Raw genomic sequence first — 20,879 nt, 5'->3', positions numbered from 1 at the left:
ACATAATAAATAATATTAGGGTAATAAGAATTATAGAAATTATTATTACCAGTTGCCTTGCACAAAAATCAATAGACTATATATTATTCACATAAAAATATAGTTTACATTAATGTGTTCTAATGTACACGATATATATATATTTAAAATCTTAGGGAATAATAAGTATTCCCAATTATCAGGACATTTACTATCTTACACTTTACTAATGCAATGTAAACAGTATCCCAAATTTGTAATAATATATATATTAGGCGCAGGAGTGGCTGTGTGGTAAGTAGCTTGCTAACCAACCACATGGTTCCGGGTTCAGTCCCACTGCATGGCATCTTGGGCAAGTGTCTTCTGCTATAGCCCCGGGCCGATCAATGCCTTGTGAGTGGATTTGGTAGACGGAAACTGAAAGAAGCCTGTTGTATATGTGTATATATATATATATATATGTGTGTGTGTGTGCGTGTTTGTATGTCAGTGTTTGTCCCCCTAGCATTGACAACCGATGCTGGTGTGTTTATGTCCTCGTCACTTAGCGGTTCGGCAAAAGAGACCGATAAAATAAGTACTGGGCTTACAAAGAATAAGTCCTGGGGTCGATTTGCTCGACTAAAGGCGGTGCTCCAGCATGGCCGCAGTCAAATGACTGAAACAAGTAAAAGAAAAAAAAAAGAAAAGAAAAATATGTGTGTATGTGTGTGTCCGTCCACATATATATATACATACATACATATTTTTGTCTGTTTATATGTATCTATATTTTTACACACTCACACACAGATAGATATATTGGTCAGTGTCAACAAGTTAAGCATACTCCAACAGAAATCATGAGCAATTATATTTCTTATGTAGTCGGGTAATGTATCTTTGGAGTGGTTGTGTGGTAAGTGGCTTGCTTACCAACCACATGGTTCTGGGTTCAGTCCCACTGCGGGGCACTTTGGGCAAGTGTCTTCTATTATAGCTTCAGGCCAACCAAAGCCTTGTGAGTAGATATATTTGGCTAAAATTCTTCAAGGCAATGCCCCAGCATGGCCGCTGTCTAGTGACTGAAATAAGTAAAAGATAAAAGATACATCCGATGGTTTCACAGGCTGAACTTCGAAGTCACTGTCAATAATATTCTTGTAAATTCTACAAAAATATAGAAAAACCCACCAGATTAATGTAAAATTTGTTTCATTAGAGCTGAACACAAAGACAAACATTACCATATCATAATATATTATATATATATATATATTATATATATATATATATATATAATATATATATATATATAATATATATATATATACATACATATACATATTTACATATATACATAGCAATAATAAATCTCTGAACAAGATGTAAACAGTAACCGCTCGACAACGTAAACACCCACCCTTAGTGGTTAGCCATATTGAGATGGCTACTATACTTACATATATACATATATATATATATAACACACATATATATTTACACTCATACATCTACATATATATATGTATATATATATATATATATATGTATATATATGTATGTATATGTGTATGTATATATAATATATATATATATATTATATATATATATACATACATATACATATTTACATATATACATAGCAATAATATAAATCTCTGAACAAGATGTAAACAGTAACCGCTCGACAACGTAAACACCCACCCTTAGTGGTTAGCCATATTGAGATGGCTACTATACTTTACATATATACATATATATATATATACACACATATATATTTACACTCATACATCTACATATATATATGTATATATATATATATATATATGTATATATATGTATGTATATGTGTGTATGTATATATAATATATATATATATATATGTATCTATATTATATATGAGTGTGTGTAAAAGGCACCTAGTCCTAGAAAACTCTGCTTGAAATACTGACATTTAACCCAGGCAAACATGAAATGGAAGAAGGTGCTGTTAAAACTGTCAAACAAATATTCCTCGTTGATTCTTTATATTTGCTGTGTTCTAAATGAAACTTTCTCATTGCAGTTGCGAGATGAATTTGATAGCGGCAAAGATGTCATCCTTGATGAATCTCAGAACCCACATGATGTCGGTGCTCTATTAAAGGAGTTTTTTCGAGACTTACCTGAGCCCCTACTTACTCGGGATCTTTATTCACCTTTTGTGGCCACACGACGTGAGTTGAGCCTTAGAAAATTGCTTTAATTCCCTAATCATAGATCAGACTGGATTAGGCCAGGGTTGACCATCTTGTGAGTGTTGTAAACTCACAAGGGGGTGATAAACGTTGGGGAACACTATGAGTGCCACTGAGTTTTAGATTGTTATTTTTCTTAGAAAGGAAATATTTAAGCCAGATACACTAATTATATTTTAAATACATTTTTAATGATAAAAACCAGCATGCACCAGTGCTGAATAAACTATATATGTTCATGCAAATATATTTAACACATTTGGGTGCATTTGAACATGGGAATACATTTTACTATGGAAATAGCCATTTTGCTCCTCACAGACAATACATGTGAAAACACATCATTGGGTAATTAATGATCTCAGAGAATTGTGAAGTACATGCATTTCATTATCATTGCACATCATCAGCTATGAACACCAACTCAGTCTTTCACAGTTCTGTAAGAACAGTTGTTTTTACATAAAAGAACAATACAAACATGTTAAATGTGATTGTATTCACCTGTATTTCAGTGAGCGCTGCTTTGTTCACCTCTCATTAATTAATTCCAGGTTGATCAAGCTTTGCACACATCAGTAATTGTATTATTTGCTATTCTTATATGTATAAGTACAGCTGTCCTGACATGGTTGTGAGAGGTGATTCAGTGTTTGTATGAAGTGTATCGATGCATTAAGAGCTACTGTACTGTGTAGCATCTGGAGCATGGCTTATACAGACATGGACTGACGCATACAGGTATATATCAAAATGCCTGCACGTATACCTGTATACATGCATACACACACACACAGCAGTCTCTGTATATATATCTTTTTACACACACACAGCTATCTCTGTATATATTTTACACACACACACACACACATACATATCTCAGGCATCTCTCTTATACAATACAAAAGTATGATATTTAAGATTTTATTTAAAAAAAATCTGTTTCAGTATATAAGGAAAGCAAACATATATGTGCGTGTGTGCGCGCGCACATGTGTGTGTGTGTGTGTGTGCATGTGTGTGTGTATGTACGTGTGTATGTGTGTGTGTATGTGTGTGTGACTGTATCCACCAGACTGTTAGATGTTTATGCTCTGCTGGTCACAGCGTGCTCACTCTCATTGTTATAGCTTTTGAATGATGGCCATCCCACCTCACTGGCAAATATGAATGTGTAGATATAGATATGCATGCGTGTTGTGTGTGTGTATGTATGTGTCTGTGTGTGTGTGTGTGCACACAAATCTGTGTGCGCATTATGTGCCTATAAGCCATGCTCCAAATGCCTTGCAGTGCTCACCACCTTGGCTTCTTCACGCATGGATTTCTCCGTTTTCAGTTATTTTATGATAATAATTATCACAATAGTAATTAGAAGAAGAAGAAGAGGAGGAGGAGGAGGAGGAGAAGGAGGGTAGGCAGAGGTGGATGGCAATAATAATAATAATACTCTGGATGACTTAGATTAATGCTCAAAGTGGAGTTCGATGCAAAAAAAAAACAAGATGATAGGTATCAATACTCTAGTTGTGCCAGATATAAGTTACAGTTACAATATTCTTAAGTCGATGCTAAATGCACGAAGCAAAGTAGACAGGAAAACAAGAAGAATAATGAAGGAATTTAGAATACAACACCCAAAATTTGACATAGAAATGTTATATATACAATGAACTGATGACAGTAGCAGTGTTATACAATTAGAAAATTAGTATAAAATATCCATTATAGGATTACAGAACCAAGGAAAACTGATACAAATAATGACAAAACAGGAGCAAAACAAAAAAGGAAAACTGTTTTCTGCCTTCAAGGAATCTGAAAAATACAATAAGAGGTCAAAATACTTGACTACTATGAAGAAAAGGAGCAAATGAAAGCTGTAAAACAAGTAAAATCTTAACTAAAACTGGAACTACAAAATACTGTGATGAAACAATAACAAAAAAGGTGGGGGGGGGGGCTGACCTGGTAAATAAGCTGAGAGGAAAAGAAAGTAAAATCTCATCCATTCTGTTTGGTTCCTCCATTCTGTTGGTAGTTATTGTTTTTTTGTGTTTTTTGGAAATTGTAAATGTGATACCTGTGCTGGTGGCACGTAAAAAGCACCATCCGAACGTGGCTGATGCCAGTGCCGCCTCCCCTGGCACCTGTGCCGGTAGCACGTAAAAAGCACCCCTCTACACTCACGGAGTGGTTAGCATTAGGAAGGGCATCCAGCTGTAGAAATACTGCCAGATCTGACTGGAACCTGGTGCAGCCTCCTGATTTCCCAGACTCCCAGTCAAACTGTCCAACCTGTGCTAGCATGAAAAGCAGATGTTAAATGATGATGATGATGTATTGGTTTTGGTCTTAATGAACGTTGTCTGGTGCGATCTGTTGTATGATTTGGTCATCAGCTCCCTCCACCAGACAAGTCTGTAACCAGTGGTGCCTATGTGTCACTCCCCACCACTACCACCACCACCACCACCACACACACAGGTGTAGGCATGGATGGCTGTGTGAGAAAGGAGTTTACTTTCCAACCACATGGTTTCAGGTTCAACCCCATTGTATGGCATTTTGGGGCAAGTGTCTACCATAGTGCCAGGCTTACCAAAACTTGAGTGAGTTTGGTCGATGGCAACCAGAAGAAGCTCATGGCTCAATGCTTCCCTCTGGCTTGTTGGAGCCTGTTACACCATCCATTTCATACCAGCATGGAAGAGGGACATTAAATGATGATGATGATGATGATGATGGTACATGTGTGTGTGTGTGTGTTTGTTTATATTTGTGCTCTAAGAAATTCGCTCTCTACAAGTGTTGTTGTTGTTGTTGTCATTTCTGTCAACCAATTGTCTTCTTCCTTCAAACCAAAGACATGTGAAATACTTGAAACATAAAGAAACGCTCAGTCATTATACAGTGCTCCCACCAGATGCAAGGAGGAATCAAATCCTACCTTTACTTTATCATGGCACCTGTCTGAAAAAAAAGAAAATGCTTAGACCTAGCGAGTATCAATTAGATTCCAGGGCCATGATGCAGAATTAGGGTGAAGATGCTGACCATTTGCCACATCATTCATGTTTCACTTCTTAGCCTCAACTCTCTCTCTCTCTCCTCTCTCTCTCTCTCTCTCTCTCTCCTCTCTCTCTCTCTCTATTTTTCTTACTGTCTACATACCTCTCTCTCTCTTGTTTTTCTTACTGTCTATGTGCCTCTCTTTATCTCTCTGTTTCTCTTATTGTCTACATACCTCACCTCTCTCTTTCTCTCACCCTCACTCTCTCTTTATCTCTCTCTTTATCTCTCCCTCCCTCTCTTTCTTCTTAATTATGATAATTAGTTGATGTAGTTGTTTAGCCCCTGGTCAACTCTGATTTAGCAGTCCTATAATCCAAGACATTCCAGGTATGACCCACCTTTCTTTTTTTCTATCCCACTGACCACATTTGTGCCCTTCATTTCAGATTGTAGGGTGGTGTGATTTGAGGGAGATTTGGTTGCTATTTCCATTAAACTGAATCAGCACCAGTGAAGTCTCTAAGTAACCATTTACTTGGTGCCTTCACTGATACCATCATGCCACTTCCATGTGAAGAGCACCCAGTACACTCTGTAAGGTGGTTGGCATTAGGAAGGGCATCCAACTGCAGAATCAGACATTGGAGCTTGGTGTCATCCCACATTTTGTCAGCTCCTATCATGCCATCAAATCCATGCCAGCAGGGACAACAGACATTAAATGGTGGTGGTGGTGGTGAATGACTCTGTTCAGGTTCCCTCATTAGTTCCCCTAATTAGTACGATTAATTAAATATCACTAACATTCTCATCAACACAGATATAATTTGTCTTTTTTATGTTTTACATTTTCAGGCATCAACAACCCTGAGAAACAGATTTTGGCCCTTAAGTTGCTGGTTTCTCTTCTGCCAGTCCCTAACAGGGATACTTTATGGGCCTTGATGAAGTTCTTGAGGAAAGTTGCTCAACATTCCACAGATACCATTGATAAGAATGGTCAAACAGTGAGTAATGGAACCAAACAAGTTTATTCTGTGTGTGTGTGTGATATGTTTGTATAATGTGTGTATATGCAGGTGCATAATGTGGCTATATGTGTGTATGTAATGTATCTATGTGTTTATATGTATGTGTGTTTGTGTGTGTATGTATAACTGTATGTGTGTGTGTGTATGTAAATATGTGTATATGAGAGAGAGAAAGTAAAAAGGGGTACATACAGACAGACAGAGTGGTTCCCTACCCCTTTCTTACTAATCTGATTTACCAAATTCTTTCCAGTTACCCGGGAACAGAATGGACTCCACAAATTTGGCCACCCTATTTGGCCCCAATATTCTTCATAAAGCTAAAGTGGGAGAAAGAAAATACATGGTGGAAAGTTGTGCCAGAGCCGAGGAGAGAAAAGATGTGATAGAAGTCGTTAAGACCATGATTGAAGATTCTTCCATTTTTGAGGTAAAAAAAACTACAACCAATTCTTTCTACATAGCTTTGCTGTTATTGTTGCTGCTGCAGCTGATGTTGTTGTCATTGTTGCTGTTGCTGCTTTGTTTGTTTGTTTGTTTGTTGAGTGAAGTGGCCTTCATCCCAGAGCTCACAAGATTGCGCCTCTGTAGTGGGAGATGTCCGAAACGTGGTCCTTTGCTATTCGTAAGACCTGCAGAAGAGAAAGCAGGTCAACCCCCTACACCGAGAGCATCGACGGATGGATGAATGCGCATCCAGGCTCAGCGGTTGCGTAGGAAGTTGGGGACAAGAAACAGGAAGAAAGAGTGAGAGAAAGTTGGAGCGAAAGAGTACAACAGGGGTCGCCACCACCCCCTGCAGGAGCATCGTGGAGCTTTAGGTGTTTTCACTCAAGAAACACACAGAACGCCCGGTATGGGAATCGAAACCACGATCCTCCAACCTGGAGTCCGCTGCCCTAACCACTGGGCCATTGCGCCTCCACTGCTGTTGATGCTGTCATCATTATCATTGCTTGTTGTTGACGTCAGCAGGATTTGAACTCAGTATGCAAAGAACCAGAACAAATACAGTAATCATTTCGCGGTTCACCTACCGCACCCTCAATGAATTTTTCTGGTTAATATAAGTAAATGTATATCGCAGATTCCTCAGTATATTGCAACTGATAGGTATTTTTATTTTTTTAGATTTCAATTATTTCTGTGGTAAAATAGGTATTTTCACAATTAAAAATTAATAAATTAATAAATAAAAATAGAGTTCAGTACTGCACTGTATAACACATTAATTAAAATATAGAAAAGAAAATACGTAGTGTATCGTTGATGATTAAACAAAGAATAACACATACTATCTGGAAAAATGAAACTTGGGAGGTGGGGGTGTGGTGTTGTTTTGCATTTGTAATAAAATAAATATATACAAATTATAAAAATAATTGAAAAATTATACCGTACTGTACTGTTTCTACTTTGGGGATTTTCACCTGTCGCAGGGGGTTTTGGAACATAACACCCACGATAGTCGAGGGATTACTGTATCATAAAGCAATTCTTTTGGCACTCTAATGACAACAACAACAATGGTTTCTCACATCGGCACAAGACCAGCAATTTTTTGGGGTGGTTGGGGGGCAGACGTCTGTGGACTGCATCTACCCCCTCCCGCCAATGCTTAACTGGTATCCAGTTCACTGACCACAAAAAAAAAACAAAAGCAAATATCAACCTGAACAGAATTTAAAGTCAGAACTCTAACGAACACTACTAATAATAATGATGTGAACAACACTGATTACTAAAATTCTAATTATAATAAAATTTCAGTTAAACAATAACAGCAACAACAACTGCAGCAGTAGCAGCCGAAGTAGCAGCAGCAGCAGCAGCAAAGATGTTAGCTTCTCATCTGTGATGGTAATAACCAATGATGCATAGGAAAGGAAGTAACGAATAATTAGACAGGTGTCTTGGGGGCGTAGAGAGTTTGGTTCCTTTGTCAAATGGCACCAGTCTGTGTGTCTGCCTGTAACATCAATGATGAAATATGTCTGCACTCAATGTCAATGGCATAGACCCTGATAATTCAAACCCTTTTCATAGCAACCTGCCTGAGACAACCTTAGTTATAAGCTTCTTGTTTTAAAGTGATCTAAATCTTCCAAAAAATTTCATCAAAATCTTCCAGCTTTATAGTGACAGAATCATTTTCTATTGGGTTGTTCCAAAAATAATGGCCACTCTGCGTTGTGTTTCGAAACACAATTTTATCACAGTATTTTAATTCTATTTTAGGTGAATTTCCACTGACTTAATAATTGATGTATGTTCTTTAATAATTTTCTGCTTATTTTAGACAGAAAGCATTCTTGAAGCATAGGTGCCCTTAATTATGAACAGGACAAAAAAGGACCTTTGCTTCCTTTTCTTGCATGAGTTCAAGCTTGGGCACAATGCCTCCCCAACTTTTCAGGTTCTCTAGGTTCTTCTGCCTACAGGTGCAGGCTGAGAATTGACCCATCCATGTGGGCCTTGACCCATTCTTTCCACTCTCCAGGGCCTATATAAGGTGAGTGAGTTGGGAACAGCCAGTGCCTTGGTCCAGGGGCAGAGAGACAAAAGAGGCCCATGAAGATCTTACAAAACCTTCAAATTCCTTTGAATTTTGGAGAGAACATCCACCATAAGGGTCCAAAAGGGGTCTCCTTCAACCAGACAAAATTTCTCTTAGGGGCTCTGCCAACTTCAAATAGCTTTCATCAAATTCACCAAAGGGATAACCTGTCCCTCTACATCAACAGTACTCAACCAGGGTCCATATAAGATTTTTCAGGGTCCATGCAACAAAATAGTAAATTAGGGATCCACAAAAGTATTTTTTAAGGGCTCCTATATATATTTTGTTTTAGATGTGTGTATTGCAAGAAACAGCTGGGTTTCTTTCCCTAACATTTTAAATAATTCAAACTACAACAAGTTTAAGTTTGAATAAACAAATTAGGCATTTTGAAAGAAGTTTCTATAAGACTAGATTTTAAGTATTGAATGGCTATGGGGGCCCACAAGAATAAAATAGAAATCAAAGGGGTCCATAGGTAAAAAAAAAACAAATGGTTAGGAACCGCTGCTATACACCCTGCCAACAGTTGTAATTATGTCCATCTTCCTTTCTTTAACAGAATGTTAATTTTAGCGAAGTTCTAGCCCTGAACTAAGGGCAGACAACTCCCAGTGCACTGATTGTTTCTTTCTGATTGTTAAACAGATCCCACCAAATATTTATGATGAAGTCCTGCGTTACATCATGGAAGATAATCCAGAAGTGTGTGATAAGTTACTGAAACATATTGCCAGTGATAGTGGGTAAGTTGTTCTGATTGCACCATTGTGGGTTTGAGGTTGGCGACTGACAGTAATGGCCTTAAGAACGGTTGGGAAACTGAGCTGGCAGAAACGTTAGCGCGCCGGGCGAAATGCGTTGCCGTATTTCGTCTGCTGCTACGTTCTGAGATCAAATTCCGCCGAGGTCGACTTTGCCTTTCATCCTTTCGGGGTCGATAAATTAAGTACCAGTTACGCACTGGGGTCGATGTAATCGACTTAATCCCTTTGTTTGTCCTTGTTTGTCCCCTCTGTGTTTAGCCCCTTGTGGGCAATAAAGAAATAATAAAATATATATTTCGAGAGCGAAATTGTAATCATACGACAAAAGTGGTACAGTTGTGTAATGTGTGTGTGTGTGTGTGTGGATATACTTAAAAGGTTCCCTTCACCACCATGAAGTTTCGGGTTTGGTCCCTCTCTCTGCATGATACAAGTGGGGAATGTCTGTAATGGCTCTGGGCCAACTAATGCTTTGTGAGTGAATTTGGTCGATAGCAGCTACAGGAGGCTCACAGTGCATCTATACAAACGAACCTGCGTGTGTGTGTGTGTGTGTGATCCTCATCAGCTTTACGTCCAGTTATCAGTGAGACAAAATTTATTGATTCGCTCTGTTGTCACTCAGACACCACCGCCCGTCTTCCTTCCAGCAACGAAAACATGAATGGAAGAACTTGTGTTAAGTTACTGAAAATAACGGTGTGTTTCGGTATCGAATCTTTCACTTTATATTCGTCAGCTTTGCTTTTGTAGTAAATCATAAGCTATTGGGAGTTACTTCCCTTTATGAGCGGAATTTCAGCTTTTCTGGATAAACCAACAAAGAGGGAATCGTAATGCTTTCTTTTTTTTTCTCTCTTTTACTTGTTTCAGTCACTTGACTGCGGCCATGCTGGAGCACCGCCTTTAGTCGAGCAAAATGACCCTAGGACTTATTCGTTAGAAGCCTAGTACTTAATCTATCGGTGGTTTTTTGCCGAACCGCTAAGTTACAAGGGCCGTAAACACACCAGCATCGATTGTCAAGCGATGTTGGGGGGACAAACACAAACATATATATACGACGGGCTTCTTTCAGTTTCCGTCTATCAAATCCACTCAAGGCTTTGGTCGACCCAAGGCTATAGTAGAAGACGCTTGCCTTAGGTGCCACGCAGTGGGAATGAACCCGGAACCATGTGGTTGGTAAGCAAGCAACTTACCACACAGCCACTCCTACGCTTTGTTAATGAAACTCGTTAATGTTGCGTGGATTCTGTTAATGAGATTAATTACAAGTCACAATCTTAAGAGAAACTTTGTTTTGAAAAATTCGTCAAAGAATTACTTTTAATTGGAAAGTAATTGTCTCAAAAAAAAAAGAGAACTCACTGACAAAATATAAAAACATGTCTTCAGCCGTACACACACACACACACACACACACATCTCTTGCTTGGAAGCAGGTGAGGGTTGGTGTGACAGAAAGAGTACCTGGCTCGAGAACATCCACCTCAAAGACAGAGAAGACATGATATGCGGTGGTGTAGTAGTAGTGTGTGGTAGTGAGGACATAGTGTGTTGGTTGTAGTTGTGTTAATGTAGACAAGATGTTTGCTAATCGGTGCATAGTGTCTCTCCTTTTCCCCTTCTCGGAGTAATTCATGAGACCTAATTTAACATTTCACATCTATACTTTCTGCTTATACACTTGTGATAGCATTCACCAGGGCTGGGTTGAGCTGGTCTGAGCAACGAGTTCACCATGGGGCCCTTACAAATACTGACTACATTCAAAAGTTGGTCCTAACATTCCAACTCGCAGAGTAATGCTTCTGGCTGCAACTCAAAAATGCAGCAAATTTTTACGAATGCTCCACTGGGAAAGAAATGCATCAGACAGCCTGGACGCTATAACTACAGGTGTCATTCATTGTTGAGGTGTAGAGTTTATGTTTGGAGTTTCAGCTGGGATACATGTAGACATGTAGTTTCCAGTCACATGTAACATTTTATACATGTCTAGTAAATTATTTGACAACTAAATTTATATTTTTGTTATCTTTTCTTGAGTAGATGTATTCTTCATTGAAATTTCGTTCTTTTTAATTTCTACAGAGTTGATGTTGGTTTGGAAACTAGTTATGGGAGTGTGTTTAGTGAGGGTGAAAGCCAACAGAATCTCCACCCTCGCCAGACACATCGATTATGTTCTTCAGTTTCTGACGCTGGAGACAGCAGAGGTGCGAACCTCCACCGACAACTCAGTTCCCAGTCTTCGTACACATCCTGCCCATCGGATTCTGAACGTGACGATACCGACCCACGTCAAGCCGGACCCGATTACCACCGACGCCAAGCAAGAATGATTCTTCGTCAACGCTGTAAGACATCAACTGACCTCCAACTCTCTCCAACCGGCCTTAATGTTTCGGTTCCTGTCAGAAACACACAGCAATTGCAGGCATCAGGCAGCCAAACATCAAATACCACATTGACAGTTCCACAGCAATCACAGTATATTAGGCAGAACAGCTGTCCAGGGTTGTGTTCTTCTTCTATATCACCACCATCATCATCATCATCGTCGTCATACTTCACTCCATCTACATCGGTCCACCTCGTAGATCAGCGCTCTCCCAAACTGGGGCTTTCCAAATCTGAACGAGAACTCTCTCAGACAGGTTACTCAAGACTGTTAGCTCACTCAAGAGAAAGCTCTCCTGCATCCACTCCTCCCAGAATCACCACCACATCATCATCATTGTCATCACCATCATCATCATCAACACCTCCGACATCATTCACCTCTTTGCAACAAGGACCGCCTCTCAAAGCACCAAACTCTCAGTTGCAGAGAATTGCAGAATGGCAAAGAGAAAGATGGCGCCAATGGGGTCATTTAACTTCAGACAAATCTGAAGAAAAAAAGGAGCATGAGACTTTGGTATAATGGATTCCTGGAAAATGTGACGCATATCTATATATGTATATATATATATCGTATGTATAAATATATATACACACACATATATACACATATATATAAATATTATATATATATATATACACTATATATATATATATTTATATATATACATACATACATACATAAATATATATTTATATTTATATATATACACACATATATACATACATATATATATACATGTATATATATATATATATTGCAGATTATTATCAAGAAAAATTTGCAAGGGCTGTTAAAAGTGGGTGTATATGTGTGAAAAAGAAAGTGTACTTGTATTATGTTTGTGTGTGTATATGTGTTTCTGTGAATGTATAAGTAACATATATATATATATATATATATATATATATATATATAAGTATATTTTTGTGCACACTGAAAAAGATGTATAAATATGTATGTGCACATCATATACATGTACATCAACTGAGTGCACATTTGTTAAAATACACACACACACACATACACACAAAGCAGAAAAATGTACATGTATGTGATTGTATTGATGTATATACATACATAAATATATAGAAGTATATATATATATATATGTGTGTGTATGCTTGTACGTACATATACATGTGTGAGTTTGTATGTGTTTGTATTTGTGTATGTATGTATGTATATATACATACACATATGCCTGTGTATATACATAAACACACACACACATATATGAATATATATATATATATATATATATATATATATATATATATATATATAGTGTGTGTGTGTGTGTGTGTGTGTATGTATGTATGTATATATATATGTGTGTATGTGTGTATGTATATGTATGTATGTATATATAATCCTGATGTGTAATTGACATATTTCTTCCTCCCTGTGAAACTCGACAGCCTGGTTACCACATTTGGTTTAAGCCCTTGTTCTGTTACCACAGCAAAGGCTAAAGTTTACAGGGTGTCCATAAATTACACATACAACTTAAAGTCGAAAAGTGTGGAATTTGTAAAGATAATATCCGGACATCCTATATATTTATTAAACATATGTGTGTAACTGTGTTTATTATATACATACATGCATATATGTAGTGTATACACACACACACATATATATATATATATTTATACATATAAATATATATATAGTTATATATATACATATGTGTGTGTATATGTATATATATATAATATATATATATATATATATTTGTATATATATATATGTATTTATGTTTAATATTATGTGTGTGTATATATATATATGTGTGTGTGTGTATGTCTGTGTGCAAATAATCTATGCCCTCGATGTGTGATTCTGTATATATGAGTTTGTGCCTGTATCTGTAAATGTGTGTATATGTGTTTATATGTACGTATGTGTGTTTGTGTGTGTCTGTGTGTGTGTATATAGTTTATGCACTCAATGTATAAAATATTGCAGCAAAACTGTATATAATGCACAAAAAAATAATCAGCAGCAAAAATAAATGATGGAACGAGAGGAGAAGAAGCAGTTAAGAGTAAAATTACGAAGTGGCCAATATTTTATTGTTATATAAGTCTTTTTTGTTATATATTTTATTTGTTGTTTTTTAATCAAGGTAGATAACTCTACAAGCCTTGAGATACAATTCTGAAAAAACAAAATCATTGCAAAAAAAATTTAATAAAAGCGTAAAAATATATATAAACAGTTGAAAGAAAACAAATAAAAAAAGGAAGGCATGAGCCTGGATTATGAAATTGGTTGAAATAGATTTATGCATACACACACACATACATACATACATACATACATACATACATGCATGCATGCATACATACACACATACATACTTACATACATACATACATATACATGCATACATACAGGCATGCATGCATGCATACATACATGCGTAGATACATGCATGCATACATACATGCATGCATACATACATGCGTAGATACATGCATGCATACATACATACACACATACAAACATACATACATACACACATACATACTTACATACATACATACATACATGCATATACTTGCATACATACAGGCATACACACATACATACTTACATACATACATATACATGCATGCATGCATACATACATACATACATACATACATATATACATACATACACACATACATACTTACATACATACATACATATACATGCATGCATACATACATGCATGCATGCATACATACATGCATACATACATACATACATGCGTAGATACATGCATGCATACATACAGCATGCATGCATACATACATACATACATGCGTAGATACATGCATGCATACATACATGCATGCATGCATACATACATACATACATGCGTAGATACATGCATGCATACATACATACATGCATGCATGCATACATACATGCATACATACATACATGCATGCATACATCATACATACATACATACATACATACATACATGCGTAGATACATACACACAGACATACATACAGAAGCATATATACATGCATACACACATGCATGCAAGTGTGCATATATATATAGATTATCAAAATTCAAGCAATTCTGGAAGTAGGTCTCTGTATGTGTATGAGCGTAAATATATATATGTACATACATGCATACATATATATATATGCATGTATACATACACACACTCACACTCTCTCTCACACACACACACTTTGAGAGAGAGTGAGATAGATGTATTCACATGTATATATATTTTATATAACATGATATACAAAGTCTGTCTTATTTATAAAATTATATACATACGTAAATGCATGTACATCCATACACACATCCATGCATACCTGTATTCATACGTATCCACATGGTGTGATTATGAGGGCAGGGAAGGTGTTTGGGCTGTGACCCATTCTTCATATGATGTTGTGTGTATATAAAAATATATCTATATACATGTATGTGTATATCAACACACACACATGCGCACGCACACACACACACATACATACGCACACACAAACACAGGGCGGGGTAGGCTAAATTGGACAGTTTGCATAAAAGAAATAGAAAACACAATATCTCATCTAAAAAAAATATTTTAAAAATCCCAAAATATTAAAACCAGATTATGGCTGGGAGATAAAAGTTTACTCAAAGTTGTTGTCCTCCGCTTCCACCACAGCCTCAGGAAGGTTATGGAACCCAGCAAATTGAATTCCTCATTGTGTCCTTGACCTTGTCTACCAGCTTGGCCTTGGTGTTGCAAGCAGAGCAGTTGGCCTCTTTCTCAACCACGTCCTACACAAAATAATCCACGGGAATGCAACCAGGGGAATTAGGAAGCCAGGAATTGGGGCTGGTTAACTCAGAACATCTCTGCAACAACCTCTTCTAATTCTTTCTAGAGGTGTGGCAAGGAGCCAAATCCTGCTCCCGCACAAATGGCCTTCAAGCAGCAGCCCTCTCCAGCCTCATAACCATCTGAATTGAATCTAAGACCCTGTTCAAAGATGTGGGATGACATGACATCACCTTCACTGCAGACACACCCAAAGACCATCACAGTTTGTGGGACCTTGGTTTTCATGACATAAGGCATCGCATGGAGTATAGGCATGTCACCTGTTATTGTGGATGTTACTCAACTGGTCCTGGCAGAAGCTCTTTTCATCTGAGAAGGACCAGATCATCCCCTGCTCACAGGATGCCTCAGTTTGTTCATGAGATTCTTTTCTTTTGCCAAGTGGTTCTTCTTGGTTTTGGTCATAAGAATTTGTCCCTTACACTTTTTGTATGATTGGTAGCAGAGGTCCTCATTCAGGGCCAGCTTCATTGTGACAACTCAAAAGCCCATCTCTCTCACAGAAGCCTAGATTTCCTTGCTTGGATCTTCCATCACCTTGTTCTTCAGTTGTTGGATAAATTCCTGTGAGCAGACACAATCAGAACGCCTGTTGTGTCCGTTCCTGCTGACCATGGCTTCGTAGTCTCCATTGCAGCTGTCCATGTCACATCTCACAGCCTTTCCAGTGTTCGCAAAGCATTGAGTAGCAATCATGCCGTTGGCATTTTGATACCAGGCACAAAGCATCCTGATACAAGTAAATCTTTTTTCCAATATTCAGATGGCTTCCAATCCTCCATGTCAGATAATTTTTGCTCATCTACAACTTCACTCCTTATGCTTTCCAATGCCATAGACTATTCATCAATACACCAAGCTGATCATGAAAAACAGGAGACATAAAAAAAGCGTCTAATTTAACCCAAACACCTTCTGTGCATGTATGTTTCTATGTATGTATAACACACACACACACACACACACACACACACACACACACACACACATTTCTTATTTCCCCCTCTCATCAGGTATTTGGTGACATTATTAGCAATGGAATGAATATGATGTAGAACTATCTTGAACAATGAAGAAAAAGGAAGAAATGAACATATTGATGGAGTGTAATGTGGAGGTGGTGGGAGTGGCTTGTTTTATGACACACCTGTTTAGAATACTGCTCACCTGTATGCGTGATGATGGACTATATGAGTCAGCAAGCGACCTACATGATGTTGTTTGGCTTGTTAGAAATAGCAACAGGGCCTTCCTCATAACACACCCTGCTCTCATAAAAAGGAGCAATACATTAGTGTAGCTTTAGATACTCTTAAAGAAGTGAGGTGGTCATCTCTGGAATGTCACTTATCAGCTGCCTACTCAACTAGGATTGACATGGAGATTAGGCAACAACAGTTATTATATTTAATTTTGTAGAATTCTGCTAAAGTTGGATGGAACTTTTGGTGCAACAAACGAGGTCCCTTGTAGTATTTAATCCCTTCCCTTTATGTTCTGAGTTTGATATTACTCTAGGTTTCACTTTACATTCCACCCTTCTGGGGTCAATAAAATATGTACCAGTGAAGTACTGGGGTCGAACAGATTGACTAAACCCCTTCCTTTAAAATTACTGCCCTTGCCTCAAAATTCGAAACTTCTTTTTCTTCTTCTTCTTAATGTTATTATTATTATTATTATTATTATTATTATTATATAAGGTGGCGAGCTGGCAGAGTCATTATCACGCTAGATGAAATGCTTAGTGGTATTTTGTCTACCATTACATTCTGAGTTCAAATTCTGCTGAGGTCGACTTTGCCCTTCATCCTTTCGGGGTCCATGAAATAAGCACTAACCCCTTTCCCACCAAAATTGTCGAGGCTTTGTGCCTTGAGTAGAAATAATAATGATAATTATTATTATTATATAAGGTGGTGGGCTGGCAGATTTGTTAGCTTGCTGGACAGAATGGTTAGTGGCATTTTTCCCGTTGCTACATTCTGAGTTCAAATTCCTCTGAGGTTGACTTTACCTTTCATCCTTTTGGGGTTGATAAATTAAGTACCAGTAAAACACTGGGGTTGATGTAATCGACTAATACCCTCCCCTCAAATTTGAGGCCTTGTGCCTCCAATAGAAAGGCTTATTATTATTATTATTGCTAAGGCAGTGAGATGGCAGAATTTTTACCATACTGGGCAAAATTCTTAGCAACATTTCATCTTTTTGTTCTGAGTTCAAACTCCATGAAGGTCAACTTTGACTTTCATCTCTTTCAGGGTTGGTGAAATAAGTACCAGTTATGCACTGGGGTTAATATAATCAATTTGTCCCCACCACCATTTTAGGCTTTGAGTCAATAATGGAAACGATCATTATTTTTATTGATACAATTATCAGATTTTAAATTATTTTTCAAAAAGATGAACAAGTAGCAGTATCGAGTTTTATTACCAATTTAAACATCAGCAAATTTTTAAAACCAGTTTATTTTGTTTTCAGATATATATATATATATATATATATATATATACAAGTGAGGTTGTCAATAAGGTCACATTTTAAATTCGTCAAAGAAAAAAATAAAAACTGCTATTGGTCATTAATCATCGCCAAGGCTTTTATTAAACGATAGTTTATAATAAACATACATAAAACAGCATTTTTGATGACCGAGAAATACGATATTTGGAAATTAATAATGCCTATTACCCATAGAACACAATATGTTTGACCTGTTACATATTGGTTGCGTGAAAGCTGATTTATTCAAGTTTTAGATAAAGTTTTAAGAATGATTCAACATTATGGATGAATACTAGTTGTATAAAAATGTTTCTTTTTGCTGTAGTAAATATATTTCTCTGTATATCCACCCATATCACTCGTGTCGGGTGACAATATTTCCAACAGGAAATAACTAAAATGGCGAGTGCTCTCTGTAAAGGTAGAGAATACGGTCTGCAGAGTTACCTACCTTGTCTCAAAGTCCTTTTAGCAGTAACATTGAAAAATTATAACATTTATGGACAATCGCCGCTCTGAAGTGGAATTGGTATGTGTCGGTCTATTGTCAGCCAGGCAAACTGGGCTATGGAGAGAGTTCTCTGATTGCTCCAGGAACTCTCAACTATGTCTACCACACCGTTTGATCCCATTGCCTTGCACCATAGCTAGACAGCTTTTGTTCCATACCTTTCAGCTATTGGAGTTTCAGGAATCGGGGATCAGTGGGTAAGATAATTGTAAGGGTGTATGTGGCAGGAAGAGAGAGAACGTGTGTTCAATCCCTACAGATACCTGTCCTTTTTATTTTATTCTTTTATTTTATTTTCCATCTTGTTTTTGTCTTTACAAATTTTCATTTCAAATATTTTCGTCTTCACAGCCATCATCTCCATTATCATTTTAACAAGATTTCTTAAAATTTAACACACACACACGCACACACACGGAAAAATAGATGAGATCTCAGGATGTTACATGTTACGTAGAAAACGATGCCTGATTGCTCCAGCTGGAGATTTTTCATACAGTGTCCACTTCCAGTCAATAGAAGTTTGGGAAAATAGGTATTAAAATGTTGAAAGTTATGGTAAAGATGAAGACGATTGTGATATGCATATACTACTACATAATATATATATATATGCATATATATTTATATATATATATATATATATATATACATACACACACACAAACACACACATATATATAAATATGTATGTATCTGTATATCCACTAGTACCATCTCCACCACCAATACCCTCATATTAATTCCATCTGTATGAATTCATTCATAAAATCACAACTAAGAAACACCTCTTAAAAACAAAAAATTTACTAAAGACATACATACATAAAAATAAAATTTTAAAACTATATAATTTATGATTAAAAAAAAATACAACTAAGTCTTCTCACTAAAAATTGATTAAAAAAACTGCTTTATTTTGTATTGTTTTTCACCAAAGCTCAAAGCAAATGTTTATAAAAATCTGGTATCTACCCCAGCCCTGTGTGTAGAAACAGGTTTGGGACAAAGTTGATGGTTTTCTTTGTCTCTGTTATGTTTTGCTCACCTTAAAAAAAAAAAAAAATAAAAACTACAGAGGTGAAGTGGGGGAGAACAACCTCACCCTCTCCACCTAAAAAAATACAACAAAACTGTTATATTTTGTGAATCAAGTGAATAATAATAATGTTCATTCTTTACCGTGTTCTTTGGAAATAATTTTCAGAGAGAAATAAATGATAGATTTATTGGAGAATTCCTTGTTTTTTGTTGTTTCCATTTTGGTATGTGTTGTGTTCTTGGCATTTTGTTATTTTGGTATTTCCTTGGTTATACATTTCATGAATGTATCTGCCCTACCTTAGAATATAGAGTGCCCCTATCACTGACTCTACTCCTGTCACATATCTCCCTTGTTGTCTATCTCTATTGTGAAGGCCCATGGCTTAGTTGTTTGGATATCCAGTGTAAAGGCATAAGACTGTGAGATTGATATCTGGTGGCACTTTGAGTCCTTCAACAAGGCACTTCGTTTCACATCGGTCCAGTCCACTCAGCTGGCAAAAAATGAGTTGTACCTGTAATTCAAACGGGGCCAGCCTTGTCATACTCTGGGTCTCACTGAGAAGTACATTAAGGGTACGCATGCTGAGAACTACGTTAAGGTGGCGAACTGGCAGAAACGTTAGCACGCCGGGCGAAATGCTTAGCAGTATTTCGTCTGCCGCTACGAGCTGAGTTCAAATTCCACCAAGGTCGACTTTGCCTTTCATCCTTTCGGGGTCGATTAAATAAGTACCAGTTATGCATTGGGGTCGATATAATCGACTTAATCCGTTTGTCTGTCCTTGTTTGTCCCCTCTGTGTTTAGCCCCTTGTGGGTAATAAAGAAATAGGTACGTATGCTTGAGGAGTCCTTGGCCACTTGTGTGTTAATTTCACAAGCAGGCTGTTCCGTTGATCAGACCAACTGGAGCATTCCTTGTTGTTGCAACTGATGCAGTTCCAGTTTATCATTCAGTTCTCTATCTTA

The 20,879-nt window shown here is 37.2% G+C and overlaps 2 protein-coding genes across 5 annotated transcripts in view; both read left to right on the top strand.

Moving 5' to 3' along the window:
• The window catches only part of LOC115220502 (rho GTPase-activating protein 6-like), a 164,431-nt gene that overhangs the window by 136,661 nt on the left and 6,891 nt on the right, over positions 1-20,879 (top strand). For 2 of the 4 annotated variants that reach the window (XM_036509996.1, XM_029790638.2), the window contains exons 10-14: positions 2,033-2,183; positions 6,075-6,226; positions 6,504-6,680; positions 9,459-9,556; positions 11,675-12,601. In XM_036509996.1, coding sequence (XP_036365889.1) covers positions 2,033-2,183; positions 6,075-6,226; positions 6,504-6,680; positions 9,459-9,556; positions 11,675-12,509 — 1,413 coding nt within the window. In that variant the 3' untranslated portion in view covers positions 12,510-12,601. Of the gene's footprint in view, positions 1-2,032; positions 2,184-6,074; positions 6,227-6,503; positions 6,681-9,458; positions 9,557-11,674; positions 12,603-20,879 lie in introns of those variants that run through there. The other 2 variants (XM_036509995.1, XM_036509997.1) reach the window with 2 other exon arrangements.
• Positions 12,889-20,879, top strand: part of LOC115220443 (syndetin) — a 64,562-nt gene continuing 56,571 nt past the window's right edge. The window contains exon 1 of the mRNA XM_029790572.2: positions 12,889-12,906. The gene's annotated coding sequence lies outside the window, so the exon portion shown is untranslated. The remainder of the gene's footprint in view (positions 12,907-20,879) is intronic.

The sequence above is a fragment of the Octopus sinensis genome, linkage group LG16, assembly GCF_006345805.1.
Source record: "Octopus sinensis linkage group LG16, ASM634580v1, whole genome shotgun sequence".
In the NCBI taxonomy this organism is placed as follows: Eukaryota; Metazoa; Mollusca; class Cephalopoda; order Octopoda; family Octopodidae; genus Octopus; species Octopus sinensis.
The sequence above is the reverse complement of the archived record's forward strand: the minus strand, read 5'-3'. Positions and strand labels throughout refer to the sequence as shown.